The sequence below is a fragment of the Vulpes vulpes genome, chromosome 5 (genome assembly GCF_048418805.1).
Source record: "Vulpes vulpes isolate BD-2025 chromosome 5, VulVul3, whole genome shotgun sequence".
In the NCBI taxonomy this organism is placed as follows: Eukaryota; Metazoa; Chordata; class Mammalia; order Carnivora; family Canidae; genus Vulpes; species Vulpes vulpes.
Genome location: NC_132784.1, coordinates 76,859,306 through 76,873,730, shown reverse-complemented (window position 1 = coordinate 76,873,730; position 14,425 = coordinate 76,859,306). Strand labels below are relative to the sequence as shown.

General features: G+C 38.6%; 1 protein-coding gene across 1 annotated transcript; it reads right to left on the bottom strand.

The window, feature by feature from the left end:
- Nucleotides 1-12,592: 12,592 nt before the first annotated feature.
- On the bottom strand, nt 12,593-13,513 carry LOC112930560 (olfactory receptor 5T2-like). The gene has a single exon (XM_026012904.2). It carries the CDS (start codon nt 13,511-13,513, stop codon nt 12,593-12,595), a length of 921 nt encoding a protein of 306 aa, XP_025868689.2.
- Nucleotides 13,514-14,425: the final 912 nt, after the last annotated feature.

Sequence of the window (14,425 nt, the reverse complement as noted above, 5' to 3'; positions counted from 1 at the left end):
AAAAATAATCATGTTTCTTCAGCCAAATAACTTGGTCCTTTTATCACTCTAACCTGTATCTGCTCAGACAGTTTTTTATTAATGTGTCCTGGCAGCCTCTCTTTTTTTTTTCCATCTTACAGCTGTTTCCTATAAAATATTTGAAGCTGTTTTGATATTTTGAAAAATATTACTTGTAGGTTTGATTTGCTCAAGCTTGATTTGCTCAAGCTTTTTCTTGCTTAGATAAACGTGTGGAGAAGACTGCTAACATTATTCACTATGTGGTGTACTCTGGGCCCAGAATGATGCTAGTCATTTCAATATAATGATCTCATTATTCTACAGGGGAGTCCTAGAAGATGGTTGTAATTATTTGTATGTCTGATAAGACAGTTTATAAGTTACACAGAATCTGTGTACAATATTGATTGATACTATGGTTTTATGGTTTTGCTTTATGTGTTTTGTTTGCTTGTTTGTTTGGTCACTTCATTGGTTGGCTGTTAGTCCACCAATTACTGAGTGTGTGATTTTTTTGTATCAAGTATTTATGTTTTTGTGTTGTGTGAATGTAATGAAATAATACACAAACACCAGTTAGTAGGGCCTGTTAACAATGAATGCAGAAAAATTGGCATCAGCAGGTCTGGCTATAGCATGTTTTAAATGATTTTCTAATGTAATTTCCTGTTTATGTCCTCGTAACCCATTCTTCCTCACTAACCAGTTTTATAGTTGAAATGTGAAATATTGAAGTATAATTTTCATATTCAGGTAACTGGGATACATGGTATCTGGCTATCTACTTAATGAACAAATCAGGTTGTATTCTCCCAAAATCTGATTATTTCTTAAGTCTGTGGTGTCTGTTTAATTAAAGATACTACATTCCATATTCCAAAATATGTCTGATTAGGTTATAGGACTATATTGCACTAGATATTCCATATCTCTTCTCCTACCACCACATCTGAAAAGAAATGCACAGGCGAGTTTATGATGGTAACTAGAGTGGCGATACTCACTTTAAACAAAACATTTCCTGTTTTTTTCCTGCTCATAAAGCAGCTCAGTGCATGTTTTACTCTTGAGACCTAGATACTCAATAAATATATCCTTAATATACAAAGAGGAAAAAAAGAGCACCGATAGTCATTGTGGATTCTGAGCTATGAATTCATGCAATTAACTTTTAAAAAACATATTTGCATGAAACATTACCTGTTATTAATTCCTTCTTCTAAAGCAATATTACTAATGTCAAAGCTTGGTAGTTTTTTCTCTTGGTAAGTATGCCACTGAAATAAAGTACTTTTATTAATTCAGGATGGTTTCAGATTTGTTTCTGATAAAGCTATGTTAGTTTTTTACACATATTTTTTCAAGTTTGCTTTGGAAAAGAAATATTTTATGAATCTATCAAAATAAAATGTCATAAAAAGAACTTTAAAGATGTACATAATGTTGAGGTGCCAGGGTGGTACCATTGGTTAAGCATTCAACACTTGGTTTCAACTCAGGTCTTGATCTCACGTTCCTGAGATCCAGCCCTGAGTGGGACTCCTTGCTTAGTGCAGAATCTGATTGATATTCTCTCTCTGCTCCTCCCACTCCTTCTCTCTATCTCTCTAAAATAAAAATAAATAAATAAATAAATAAATAAATAAATAAATAAATAATATACCTAATGTTAAGCATTTATATTACATTTTGGCTGAGAAATAATATTGAAAATATTTATAAGTAATCTTCTGAAATGATTTTAAGAGATGTTCCATTGGTCTCTAATTGTTTAATTTTGTCTTAAACTTATTTAAACCTGAGTTGTGTTTGAGATAAACTGCATCTTGACATGACCTGGCAGTGTCCACCAGCAACTGAAAGCCTTCTGGTTGACACCAGGGAACCTTTCCTTGTTAGATTCATCACCTTGGCAATGTGAACAACCAGAAGGAGAGAAACATTTTTCTTGATATTAAGCAATTTAGTAGGTCTTTCTTGGAGAAGAAATCTATTTCAAAGACATATAAGAAGCTTCCTGTCTGATGTAGAGTGCCTTCTAAAACATCAATTGTACAAGCTCTAAGGCAGAAACATTCCTCTTATCCTAATGAAAAATAGAATCCTCATAATGACTCTTTGTTATTCTGCAGAGATACCCATGCTGTTGTGTTTATCGGCAGGGATTCTGGGCACCATTGTTGGAGTCATTTCCCTTCCCTTCCAGTTAGCTATCAGGAAAAGTGAATAGAGCAGATATCAGTACAGTCCTGAGTCTGACTTGAATCCATAAAGCTCCCAAGATACTTGGTCTTCACATCCAGGATGAGTATTAAGTAAACTGTTGGGGTGAACCTACCTGACCCAGAGATCTGCTGAGACCCATTGCAAAGGTTCTGCACACTGAAGAGATTTACAAGTGTCTGAAATCCCTGAAGGCCCAACACTGAAGTAAACTTGTTTATGGATCCGGTCCCTACACAGGAAAACAGAAATTCCCAGATAAAGTTTTGATTCTCCAGGGAAAGAAAGACCAATTAATGAAGTCTCCACACAAGAATTATACCTACAGAGTGAAAATATTAGATAGCCTAGGGATGTACTTAGATTATTTTACTAAGTAGCAATCATGGGCAATTATTCCACTATTTGTTTGTTTTGAATTGTCCCCTGTAATCTTTTCAGAAATGTGGCTGCTGGCCCTGGGGTGGAGAAAATCCAACATTTGGGAAACTGGGGATTCTGGCCCTAATGTTCCCCTTTACTGTGAATATTGGGAATAGAACTGAATGCAAAGCTTCTATTCTCATGTTGAGAACAAGCTCTGGTGTATCTGCATAAGATAGAGATGATATATACCATAAACATAAAATGTACATCACTGTGAAAATACTACCGATTGTTTTACTGAAATTCTGAAGTTACCCATCATATTCCTGGTCATTTCCTAATTTTTAATTAAAATTGTTTGATGGAAAATGAAGTTTTCATATAATCTTGTGATCTTTTCTTACACATGTATACATATTATAATTAAACTGATAACATTTTATTTCATTTTTTGTGTGTGGAATTTCTTTTTTTTTTAATTTTGATAATGTATTTTATTAAGCTCAATATGTTCCAAATATCATATCCATACATAAACAATATAAAATTATTGATGTATTTTGCATTTTTAAAATAATAAATTTATTTTTTATTGGTGTTCAATTTGCCAACATATAGAATAACACCCAGTGCTCATCCCGTCAAGTGCCCCCCTCAGTGCCCGTCACCCATTCACCCCCACCTCCCGCCCTCCTCCCCTTCCACCACCCTTAGTTCGTTTCCTAGAGTTAGGAGTCTTCATGTTCTTCATGTTGAAATCCTTGTGGTTCTTACTAGAGTCCAAGTAACCAAAGGCAGCTTGTTACTTCCTCTGTAAGTTGTCACTTGTCTGTCATGTGGCTGATAGTCTTTACCCTGGTGAGTTAACAGTACTTCCATTCCTTCATCAACTCTGAAATTTCTCATCTGTTCAGCATCCCCATAACATTGTATTTAAAAAAATAGTTTTACACTTTCCATTGTTATTGGTACTTAATTTTACAGTTTAATCTCTTACTTAAAGCTTATATTTATTGCACAAGATATATTTTCCATTTCCTAAGTTCTGCGTGTGCTGTATAAAAACATACTTTGGTCAAGCAAATAAAATTCTAAGACGGAATAGGACCATTAGTAGATCCAAACTTTCACCTTTCAGGGTGTTTGTAAGCAGGGCACACAGACATATTCCTACAGGCAGACTGCAAATGTTTCCTTTATCTTCTCATAAGAAGATATCATTTGATAGTCCCAGACTTTTCAATGTCTGTCAGTGGTATAAGTGTGCAAAAGTGTTTTACATCATTTTACATTCACATTTCCCTAATGGCTATTAAGGTAATGTATATGGATTGGTCTAAAGAACTTTCTTTTCTTGTGAATTGTCTGTGTGTATTCTTTGTTCATAATTCTATGGAATTTTAGTCTATTATTTATTATTTGAACTAGATGCATAATTACTTTTATTTTCTTGAGTTTATTATTATTTCTTTTACTATATTTGTGATTATTTTTTTCATTCAGACCTTCACAATTTTATTTTTTTTAAAGATTATATTTATTTATTCAAGAGAGACACAGAGAGAGAGAGGCAGAGACATAGGCAGAGAGATAAGGAGTCTCCATGCAGGGAGCCCGACGTGGGACTCGATCCCAGTTCTCCAGCATCACACCCTGGGCCGAAGGTAGTCACTCAACCACCGAGCCACCCAGGCATCCCCAGACCTTCTTCACAATTTTAAAGCATAAAATGTATCTATTTTAGTGATTATGAGTTGCATTTAAAGATCTCTTTAATGTTGAATCATAAATACACACACAGTCACTCTTCATTTGCATGGTTTAGATATGCAAGGATAATGCTTATCAGTGACCATATTTTAGTTTTGTGCTTGAAGAAAGGAACCATGTGAATAGCAATGGAAAGAGCCTGTAAACAGGAGAAAATAAATGCAGAGATATCATGGTGGGAATATATGGTGATAAGAAATGTTCTGTATACTAACTGGTGAGTTGTTATTTAGTCCTTTAGAGAAATACTAATCCACTCTAGAGAAATATATTTAGGCTAGACTCTAATTCTTTCAACTTTTTAAAAAATATTTTATTTATTTATTTGAAAAAGAGAGAGAGAGAGAGAGAGAGAGAATGACTGAATATGTAGGGGGGAAGAGCAGAGGGAAAGGGAGAAACAGACTCCCTGCTGAGCAGGATGCTTGACATGGGGTTCCATCCTAACACCCTGGGATCATGAATTGAGCCAAAGGCAGAGGCTTAACCTACTGAGAAATCCAGGTGCCCCTAGGCTGGACTCTAATTCTAAGGAGAATGCCCTGTTGGAATTAAAGAATACAGACACTCCCTTAAGAAAATAGTTTTAAAAAAACAATAATTAAAGATTAATATATAAAAGTGAAAGAAGAGAGAACATCACAACCTAAAATTATCCTTGAAGGAGACATATCTTTGCAATGGCAATAATATCTACTGGAAAGAGGGCAAAGCATACAATAGAAGGGACTCTCTTTTGTACCTTGATTCTTGGTCCTGGGCACTGAGGAGTGGTGAATCTGCAAGGGCATCAGAGAGTGAAGGTCAAAGGAAAACAGAACTAAAAGCTGAACTGGGCCAAGCCTTCAAGGATCTCATAGGAATAATTGGACTTAGTTCTGGGAAGAGTCAAATGTGCCAGCCAGTTTTTTTTTTTTTTTTTTGAGGGTGAAAATGCTGCATTTATTTCTACAAAATGCTTATCAAAGTAAGGGGAAAAGTTCTCTGGCTTTGACAGGAAGTCTTTTTTTTTTTTTAATTAATTTTTATTGGTATTCAATTTACCAACATACAGAAAAACACCCAGTGCTCATCCCATCAAGTGTCCACCTCAGTGCCCGTCACCCATTCCCCTCCAACACCCGCCCTCCTCCCCTTCCACCACCCCTAGTTCGTTTCCCCGAGTTAGGAGTCTTTATGTTCTGTCTCCCTTCCTGATATTTCCCAACATTTCTTCTCCCTTCCTTTATATTCCCTTTCACTATTATTCATATTCCCCAAATGAATGAGAACATACACTGTTTGTCCTTCTCCGATTGACTTATTTCACTCAGCATAATACCCTCCAGTTCCATCCACGTTGAAGAAAATGGTGGGTATTTGTCGTTTCTAATTGCTGAGTAATATTCCATTGTATACATAAACCACATATTCTTTATCCATTCATCTTTCGATGGACACCGAGGCTCCTTCCACAGTTTGGCTATTGTGGCCATTGCTGATAGAAACATCGGGGTGCAGGTGTCCCGACGTTTCATTGCATCTGAATCTTTGGGGTAAATCCCCAACAGTGCAATTGCTGGGTCGTAGGGCAGGTCTATTTTTAACTCTTTGAGGAACCTCCACACAGTTTTCCAGAGTGGCTGCACCAGTTCACATTCCCACCCACAGTGTAAGAGGGTTCCCTTTTCTCCGCATCCTCTCCAACATTTGTTGTTTCCTGCCTTGTTAATTTTCCCCATTCTCACTGGTGTGAGGTGGTATCTCATTGTGGTTTTGATTTGTATTTCCCTGATGGCAAGTGATGCAGAGCAATTTCTCATGTGCTTGCTGGCCATGTTTATGTCTTCCTCTGTGAGATTTCTCTTCATGTCTTTTGCCCATTTCATGATTGGATTGTTTGTTTCTTTGGTGTTGAGTTTAATAAGTTCTTTATAGATTTTGGAAACTAGCCCTTCATCTGATACGTCATTTGCAAATATCTTCTCCCATTCTGTAGGTTGTCTTTTAGTTTTGTTGACTGTATCCTTTGCTGTGCAAAAGCTTCTTATCTTGATGAAGTCCCAATAGTTCATTTTTGCTTTTGTTTCTTTTGCCTTTGTCGATGTATCTTGCAAGAAATTACTGTGGCCAAGTTCAAAAAGGGTGTTGCCTGTGTTCTCCTCTAGGATTTTGATGGAATCTTGTCTCACATTTAGATCTCTCATCCATTTTGAGTTTATCTTTGTGTATGGTGAAAGAGAGTGGTCCAGTTTCATTCTTCTGCATGTGGATGTCCAATTTTCCCAGCACCATTTATTGAAGAGACTGTCTTTCTTCCAATGGATAGTCTTTCCTCCTTTATCGAATATTAGATGACCATACATTTCAGGGTCCACTTCTGGGTTCTCTATTCTGTTCCATTGATCTATGTGTCTGTTTTTGTGCCAGTACCACACTGTCTTGATGACCACAGCTTTGTAGTACAACCTGAAATCTGGCATTGTGATGCCCCCAGCTATGGTTTTCTTTTTTAAAATTCCCCTGGCTATTCGGGGTCTTTTCTGATTCCACACAAATCTTAAAATAATTTGTTCTAACTCTCTGAAGAAAGTCCATGGTATTTTGATAGGGATTGCATTAAACGTATAAATTGCCCTGGGTAACATTGACATTTTTACAATATTAATTCTGCCAATCCATGAGCATGGAATATTTTTCCATCTCTTTGTGTCTTCCTCAATTTCTTTCAGAAGTGTTCTATAGTTTTTAGGGTATAGATCTTTTACCTCTTTGGTTAGGTTTATTCCTAGGTATCTTATGCTTTTGGGTGCAATCGTAAATGGGATTGACTCCTTAATTTCTCTTTCTTCAGTCTCATTGTTAGTGTATAGAAATGCCATTGATTTCTGGGCATTGATTTTGTATCCCGCCACGCTACCAAATTGCTGTATGAGTTCTAGCAATCTTGGGGTGGAGGCTTTTGGGTTTTCTATGTAGAGTATCATGTCATCGGCGAAGAGGGAGAGTTGGACTTCTTCTTTGCCAATTTGAATGCCTTTAATGTCTTTTTGTTGTCTGATTGCTGAGGCGAGGACTTCCAGAACTATGTTGAACAGCAGTGGTGAGAGTGGACATCCCTGTCTTGTTCCTGATCTTAGGGGAAAGGCTCCCAGTGCTTCCCCATTGAGAATGATATTTGCTGTGGGCTTTTCGTAGATGGCTTTTAAGATGTCGAGGAAAGTTCCCTCTATCCCAACACTCTGAAGGGTTTTGATCAGGAATGGATGCTGTATTTTGTCAAATGCTTTCTCTGCATCTAATGAGAGGATCATATGGTTCTTGGTTTTTCTCTTGCTGATATGATGAATCACATTGATGGTTTTACGAGTGTTGAACCAGCCTTCTGTCCCAGGGATAAATCCTACTTGGTCATGGTGAATAATTTTCTTAATGTGTTGTTGGATCCTATTGGCTGGTATCTTGTTGAGAATTTTTGCATCCATGTTCATCAGGGATATTGGTCTGTAATTCTCCTTTTTGGTGGGGTCTTTGTCTGGTTTCGGAATTAAGGTGATGCTGGCCTCATAGAACAAATTTGGAAGTACTCCATCTCTTTCTATCTTTCCAAACAGCTTTAGTAGAATAGGTATGATTTCTTCTTTAAACGTTTGATAGAATTCCCCTGGGAAGCCATCTTGCCCTGGACTCTTGTGTCTTGGGAGGTTTTTGATGACAGCTTCAATTTCCTCCCTGCTTATTGGCCTGGAGAGGTTTTCTATTTCTTCCTGTTCCAGTTCTGGTAGTTTGTGGCTTTCCAGGAATGCGTCCATTTCTTCTAGATTTCCTAATTTATTGGCGTACAGCTGTTCATAATATGTTTTTAAAATCGTTTGTATTTCCTTGGTGTTGGTAGTGATCTCTCCTTTCTCATTCATGATTTTATTAATTTGAGTCTTCTCTCTCTTCTTTTTAATAAGGTTGGCTAATGGTTTATCTATCTTATTAATTCTTTCAAAGAACCAACTCCTGGTTCTGTTGATCTGTTCCACAGTTCTTTTGGTCTCGATATCATTGAGTTCTGCTCGAATTTTAACTAACTGTCTTCTTCTGCTGGGGGTGGGGTCTATTTGTTGCTTTTTCTCTAGTTCCTTTATGTGTAAGGTGAGCTTTTGAATTTGAGATCTTTCCAGTTTTTGAATGGATGCTTGTATTGCGATGTATTTCCCCCTCAGGACTGCTTTTGCTGCATCCCAAAGATTTTGAACGGTTGTATCTTCATTCTCATTAGTTTCCATGAATCTTTTTAATTCTTCCTTAATTTCCTGGTTGACCTTTTCATCTTTTAGCAGGATGGTCCTTAACCTCCACGTGTTTGTGGTCCTTCCATACTTCTTGTTGTGATTAAGTTCTAATTTCAAGGCATTATGGTCTGAGAATATACAGGGGACTATCCCGATATTTTGGTATCGGTTCAGACCCGATTTGTGACCCAGTATGTGGTCTATTCTGGAGAAAGTTCCATGTGCACTTGAGAAGAATGTGTATTCAGTTGAGTTAGGATGTAAAGTTCTGTAGATATCTGTGAAATCCATCTGGTCCAGTGTATCATTTAAAGCTCTCGTTTCTTTGGAGATGTTGTGCTTAGAAGACCTATTGAGGGTAGAAAGAGCTAGATTGAAGTCACCAAGTATAAGTGTATTATTATCAAGGTATTTCTTCAGTTTGGTTATTAATTGGTTTAAATATTTGGCAGCTCCCACATTCGGGGCATATATATTGAGGATTGTTAAGTCCTCTTGTTGGATAGATCCTTTGAGTATGAGATAGTGTCCCTCTTCATCTCTCACTATAGTCTTTGGGGTAAATTTTAATTTATCTGATATAAGGATGGCAACCCCTGCTTTCTTTTGAGGACCATTTGAATGGTAAATGGTTCTCCAACCTTTTATTTTCAGGTTGTAGGTGTCCTTCTGTCTAAAATGAGTCTCTTGTAGACAGCAAATAGATGGGTCCTGCTTTTTTATCCAGTCTGAAACCCTGCGCCTTTTGATGGGGTCATTAAGCCCGTTCACGTTCAGAGTTACTATTGATAGATATGAGTTTAGTGTCATCATATCTATTCAGTCCTTGTTTTTGTGGATTGTTCCACTGAACTTCTTAAAGGGGAATTTTAAGAGTCCCCCTTAAAATTTCTTGCAGAGCTGGTTTGGAGGTTACATATTCTTTCAGTTGCTGCCTGTCTTGGAAGCTCTTTATCTCTCCTTCCATTTTGAATGAAAGCCTTGCTGGATAAAGTATTCTTGGTTGCATGTTCTTTTCATTTAGGACCCTGAATATATCCTGCCAGCCCTTTCTAGCCTGCCAGGTCTCTGTGGAGAGGTCTGCTGTTACCCTAATATTCCTCCCCATAAAAGTCAGGGACTTTTTTTCTCTTGCTGCTTTAAGGATCTTCTCCTTATCTTTGGAATTTGCAAGCTTCACTATTAAATGTCGAGGTGTTGAACGGTTTTTGTTGATTTTAGGGGGGGATCTCTCTATTTCCTGGATCTGAATGCCTGTTTCCCTTCCCAGATTCGGAAAGTTTTCAGCTAGGATTTGTTCAAATACATATTCTGGCCTCTGTCCCTTTTGGCGCCCTCAGGAACCCCAATTAAATGTAGGTTTTTCTTCTTCAGGCTGTCATTTATTTCCCTTAATCTATCCTCATGGTCTTTTAATTGCTTGTCTCTTTTTTCCTCAGTTTCCCTCTTTGCCATCAACTTGTCTTCTATGTCACTCACTCGTTCTTCCACCTCGTTAACCCTCGTCGTTAGGACTTCTAGCTTGGATTGCATCTCATTTAATTGATTTTTAATTTCTGTCTGATTGGATCTAAATTCTGCAGTCATGAAGTCTCTTGAGTCCTTTATGGTTTTTTCTAGAGCCACCAGTAGCTGTAAAATAGTGCTTCTGAATTGGCTTTCTGACATTGAATTGTAATCCATATTTTGCAACTCTGTGGGAGAGAGGGCTGTTTCTGATTCTTTTTTTTGAGGTGAGGTTTTCCTTCTAGTCATTTTGCTCAGTGCAGAGTGGCCAAAAACAAGTTGTATTGGGAAAAGGAGAAAAAGAGAGAGAAGGAAAGAAAAGAGAAAAAGAAAGAAGAGAAAGAAGAAAAAAAGGGGAAAAAGAGAAGAAAAAGAAAGAAAGGAGAAAAAAGAAAAAAAAGGGGTGGGGTGGGGTAAGCTATCAGAAATCAAGAAGAAAGAAAGAAAAAAAAAACACAAAACAAAACAAACAAACAAACAAAAAAAAACACAAAAAAACCAAAAACAAAAACAAAAAAAACCAAAAACAAAAACCACGGGGAGTATCTTCCGATTCTGTATACTTTAAGTCCCTTGACTTCCCTTGGAACTGGTCCGTCTACCTGGTCTTCTGGGGGAGGGGCCTGCTGTGCTGATTCTCAGGTGTTAGCACTTGGGGGAGCTGCTCTGCCCCTGCCTGGTGCAGGGCTCAGTGGGGGGTGTTGACCCCGTGAGGCCCCGGGAGGAAGCCACAGTGGGGGGGCAGCTCTGGGACCCTGGAGTCAGCCCCCGCAGTAGCTCCGGGGCTCTCCGTCTGCAGGGCCTGGGGGCTCCGGGGCGGGGCCGCTGATCTGCTCAGCTCCAGGCAGGAGCGTCCTCGCTGTCCTGGGCCCTCCCGGCCTCTGCCTGTCCCGGGGGGAGGCTGGATCCTGGGCTGTGTCCCGGCGCCCTGTGCTCCGGGGCCTGCGCTGTTGGATTCGCGCTCCCGCCCCGCAGCCCCCTCCGCGGAGCCGCCGCCCGAGCCCCTCCGAGCTGCTCCGGGTCCCGCCGAGCGCTGCAGCCCTTAGGGAGCTCGGCGCACTCTCCTGGGCGCAGTTCCTCTGTTACTGTCCCAGGGAGCCCGAGGGCATCCCCGCCTTTCTGGGGATCCTGCTCCAATTCCCCGGGAGCCCCTTTCCGCGGGGAAGGTTGGTGCAGCTCCTGCTCCTCCGGGACGGGGCTCTCCTGTCCTGGGGACACTCGCCCAGGCCTCAGCCCGGCTCCTCGCGGGGCCCCTCCCCCTTGGAGGCCTTTTGTGTCTTTATTTCTTTTTCCCCGTCTTCCTACCTTGATAGAAGCGCGAACTCTTCTCACTGTAGCGTTCCGGCTGGTCTCTCTTTAAATCTCAGGCCGAATTCGTAGATTTTCAGGATGACTGGATGGTTTTCTAGGTAATTTGTTGAGGACAGGTCTGTGCCAGCCAGTTTTGCCTTACTTTCCAAATTGTACTTCTTTTTGTCATTCTTGAATGTAAGTGTGATCTGATCTCAATAAATGCTAATGCTTAGACTTTGTTTTCTTGAGATATTAAAGCATTTTTTCAAAAGTGATAAACTTCTTTTTTTTATAAAGATTTTATTTATTCATAAGACATAGGCAGAGGGAGAAGCAGACTCCATGCAGGGAGCCTGATGCAGGACTCGATCACAGGACTCAGGGCACACCCTGACCCAAACGCAGACACTCAACCGCTAATCCACCCAGGCATCCCAAAATTAAAGCATTTTATTGCCCATGCTCTGTAAAAAATAACACAAAAGGGAGAAACACATCATCACAAATAGTGTGTCAGAAACTACAGGGATTTGAACATACTGCCTGTGATCCCTGAATCATAGTCTGGGACTAGACTGCTGCCAATGCATGGGTCTAATGATGGATCAGAGTTCTCTGAACTAGAATCTGAACCAATGACTCCATTGAAAGTGGGCTGGAATTATGTGAGATGTGGCTTTGCTACCAATTAGGTGATAGTTGATCAAGCTAGTCAGATATAGTGTTATTTATAATTGCAGATATTATAGTTTATACGTTCAGGTAATACAGAGATGGAAGAAAATAGTATACAACATTGCAAAGTAAAGGTTACATACATACGCGCCCATGTGTGCATTTGTGTTATACCCATTAGTAGCTTCTACAAACATATATGTGTGTACACATACATATATAAGTGTATGTGTATATACATATATCATCAGGAACATTTAAAAAGAAAATGAATAATATACATTTTCTGCATATGAAAATAGTATGAGCAGAGGATTGACTATGATCTTTATTTTAAAATACCTAGGGAGAAAAAAATATCCAAGGAAAGCAAGAATACATTAATAAGCTAAAACAAAACATTTTCATCATATCTTCCTGATATTGAAATGTAGAGAAAGCATCACTCATTTTTTAATTTAATTTTTACTGTGAAAATATACTTTGTTGACAAATCAATTTTTCCTAAACACTTTCTGCATTGCATCTTTTACATCTTTGTTCCTCAAACTATAGATGATAGGATTCAGCATGGGAATCACAATGCTGTAAAATATTGACACTATCATGTCATGGTCCAGGGCATAGCTGGAACTTGGTCTCACATACATGAAGAGAACTGTACCATGAAAAATTGACACTCCAGTTAAGTGAGAGCCACATGTAGAAAAGACTTTTCGTCTGCCTTCAGCAGAATGCATCCTCAGAATTACCAAGACAATGAAACCATAGGAGATCAGGACTACCAGTATAGTAGTTATCTCAATAAATCCCGCAAAATAGAAGAGCAGTAGCTGGTTTGTGTGGGTGTCAGAACAAGAAATGGCAAGTAGTGGAGGGATGTCACAAAAGACATGTCTAATTTCATTGGATGCACAGAAGGATAGGCTGAACGTGGCCACTGAGTGTACAGAAGCATGCAAAATGCCACCAACATGGGAAGCAATGATGAGTGGCACATAGACTCTCGGTGACATGCTCACAGAATACAGGAGAGGGTTGTAGATTGCTACATAGCGATCATAAGCCATGGCAGCCAAGAGAAAGCATTCTGTGGTCCCAAAAGTAACAGCAAGAAACATCTGTGCTGCACATCCAAGGAATGAAATGACTTTATTCTTTGACATAAAATCTACTAGCATATTTGGGGTAATTACTGAAGAATAGCAGGCATCCACAGATGATAATACACTCAGAAAATAGTACATGGGGTTGTGGAGCCGGGAATCCCCAATGACCAATGCAACCAGTCCTAAATTTCCCATCAGAGTAAAGACATAGATTGTTAGAAACAGGAAGAATAAGATGATCTGTAGCTCAAGTTTGTCTGTGAAGCCCTTTAGTACAAATGTAGTAACTTCAGTGACATTTTTCATGTTGACACTTCAGGGAAAAAACTTGAAGATATTCATAAAATAATCTATTCGCTAGAAAAAGAATAAACAATATTGTGATTCAATACTTTAACTGAAGGGAACATGTGTTATGCCCTCATATTTATTTTTTGGCAATGTAAAATTTCCCAGTTGTAGATCAGAAGACAATGACAAAATGATCAAATGTTCATACTACTTGCTGCAGAATCAAGTGGAAGATATGGGTGTTCACTCACTGGCTTAATCCCTTTCATTTCTAAAACAATCAGGTCAATGGGCTAATTTGCCACTGCATTTTATTAGCTGTTTTCATATTAAGTCACAGTAAACCACCACATGATTGGCTAAAAAATAATTTCCTTCATCTATACATGCAAAAAAGTGTATCAGTGTACAGACATTGGAATAAAATCTCAGCATTCTAGACCTTTCAGTCATTGTGTAAAATAATCAGTTATAACCTATTCACCTGTAGAATGGGAATGTTAATATTTATAATAAAATATTGGGGCAAATATTGAAAGACAAAATATGTTAATAAGATTGAATCTTCAAAATTATGTTAAACATAGAACATGTTAAATTATATTGGTTCTTTTTTTAAAGATTTTATTTATTTATTTATTTATTTATTTATTTATTTATTTATAAGAGGCACAAAGAGAGACAGAGACACAGGCAGAGGGAGAAGCAGGCTCCCTGCAGGGAGCCAGATGCAGGACTGGATCCTGGACCCCAGGATTAAGCCCTGAGCTGAAGTCTGATACTCAACTGCTGAGCCACCTGGCCATTCCTAAATTTTGTTGATTCTATAGAGCAGTAATATTTTGTGAGGTAAGCTGTAAAAATTTTCTACCTCTATAGGATCTTGAGTGTATCTGACAAAACTAAGATTTTTTTTTTTCAGGATAA

Excerpts from the sequence above, each read along its gene's own strand:
- LOC112930560 (XM_026012904.2), bottom strand. The coding sequence starts at position 13,513 with ATGAAAAATGTCACTGAAGTTACTACATTTGTACTAAAGGGCTTCACA.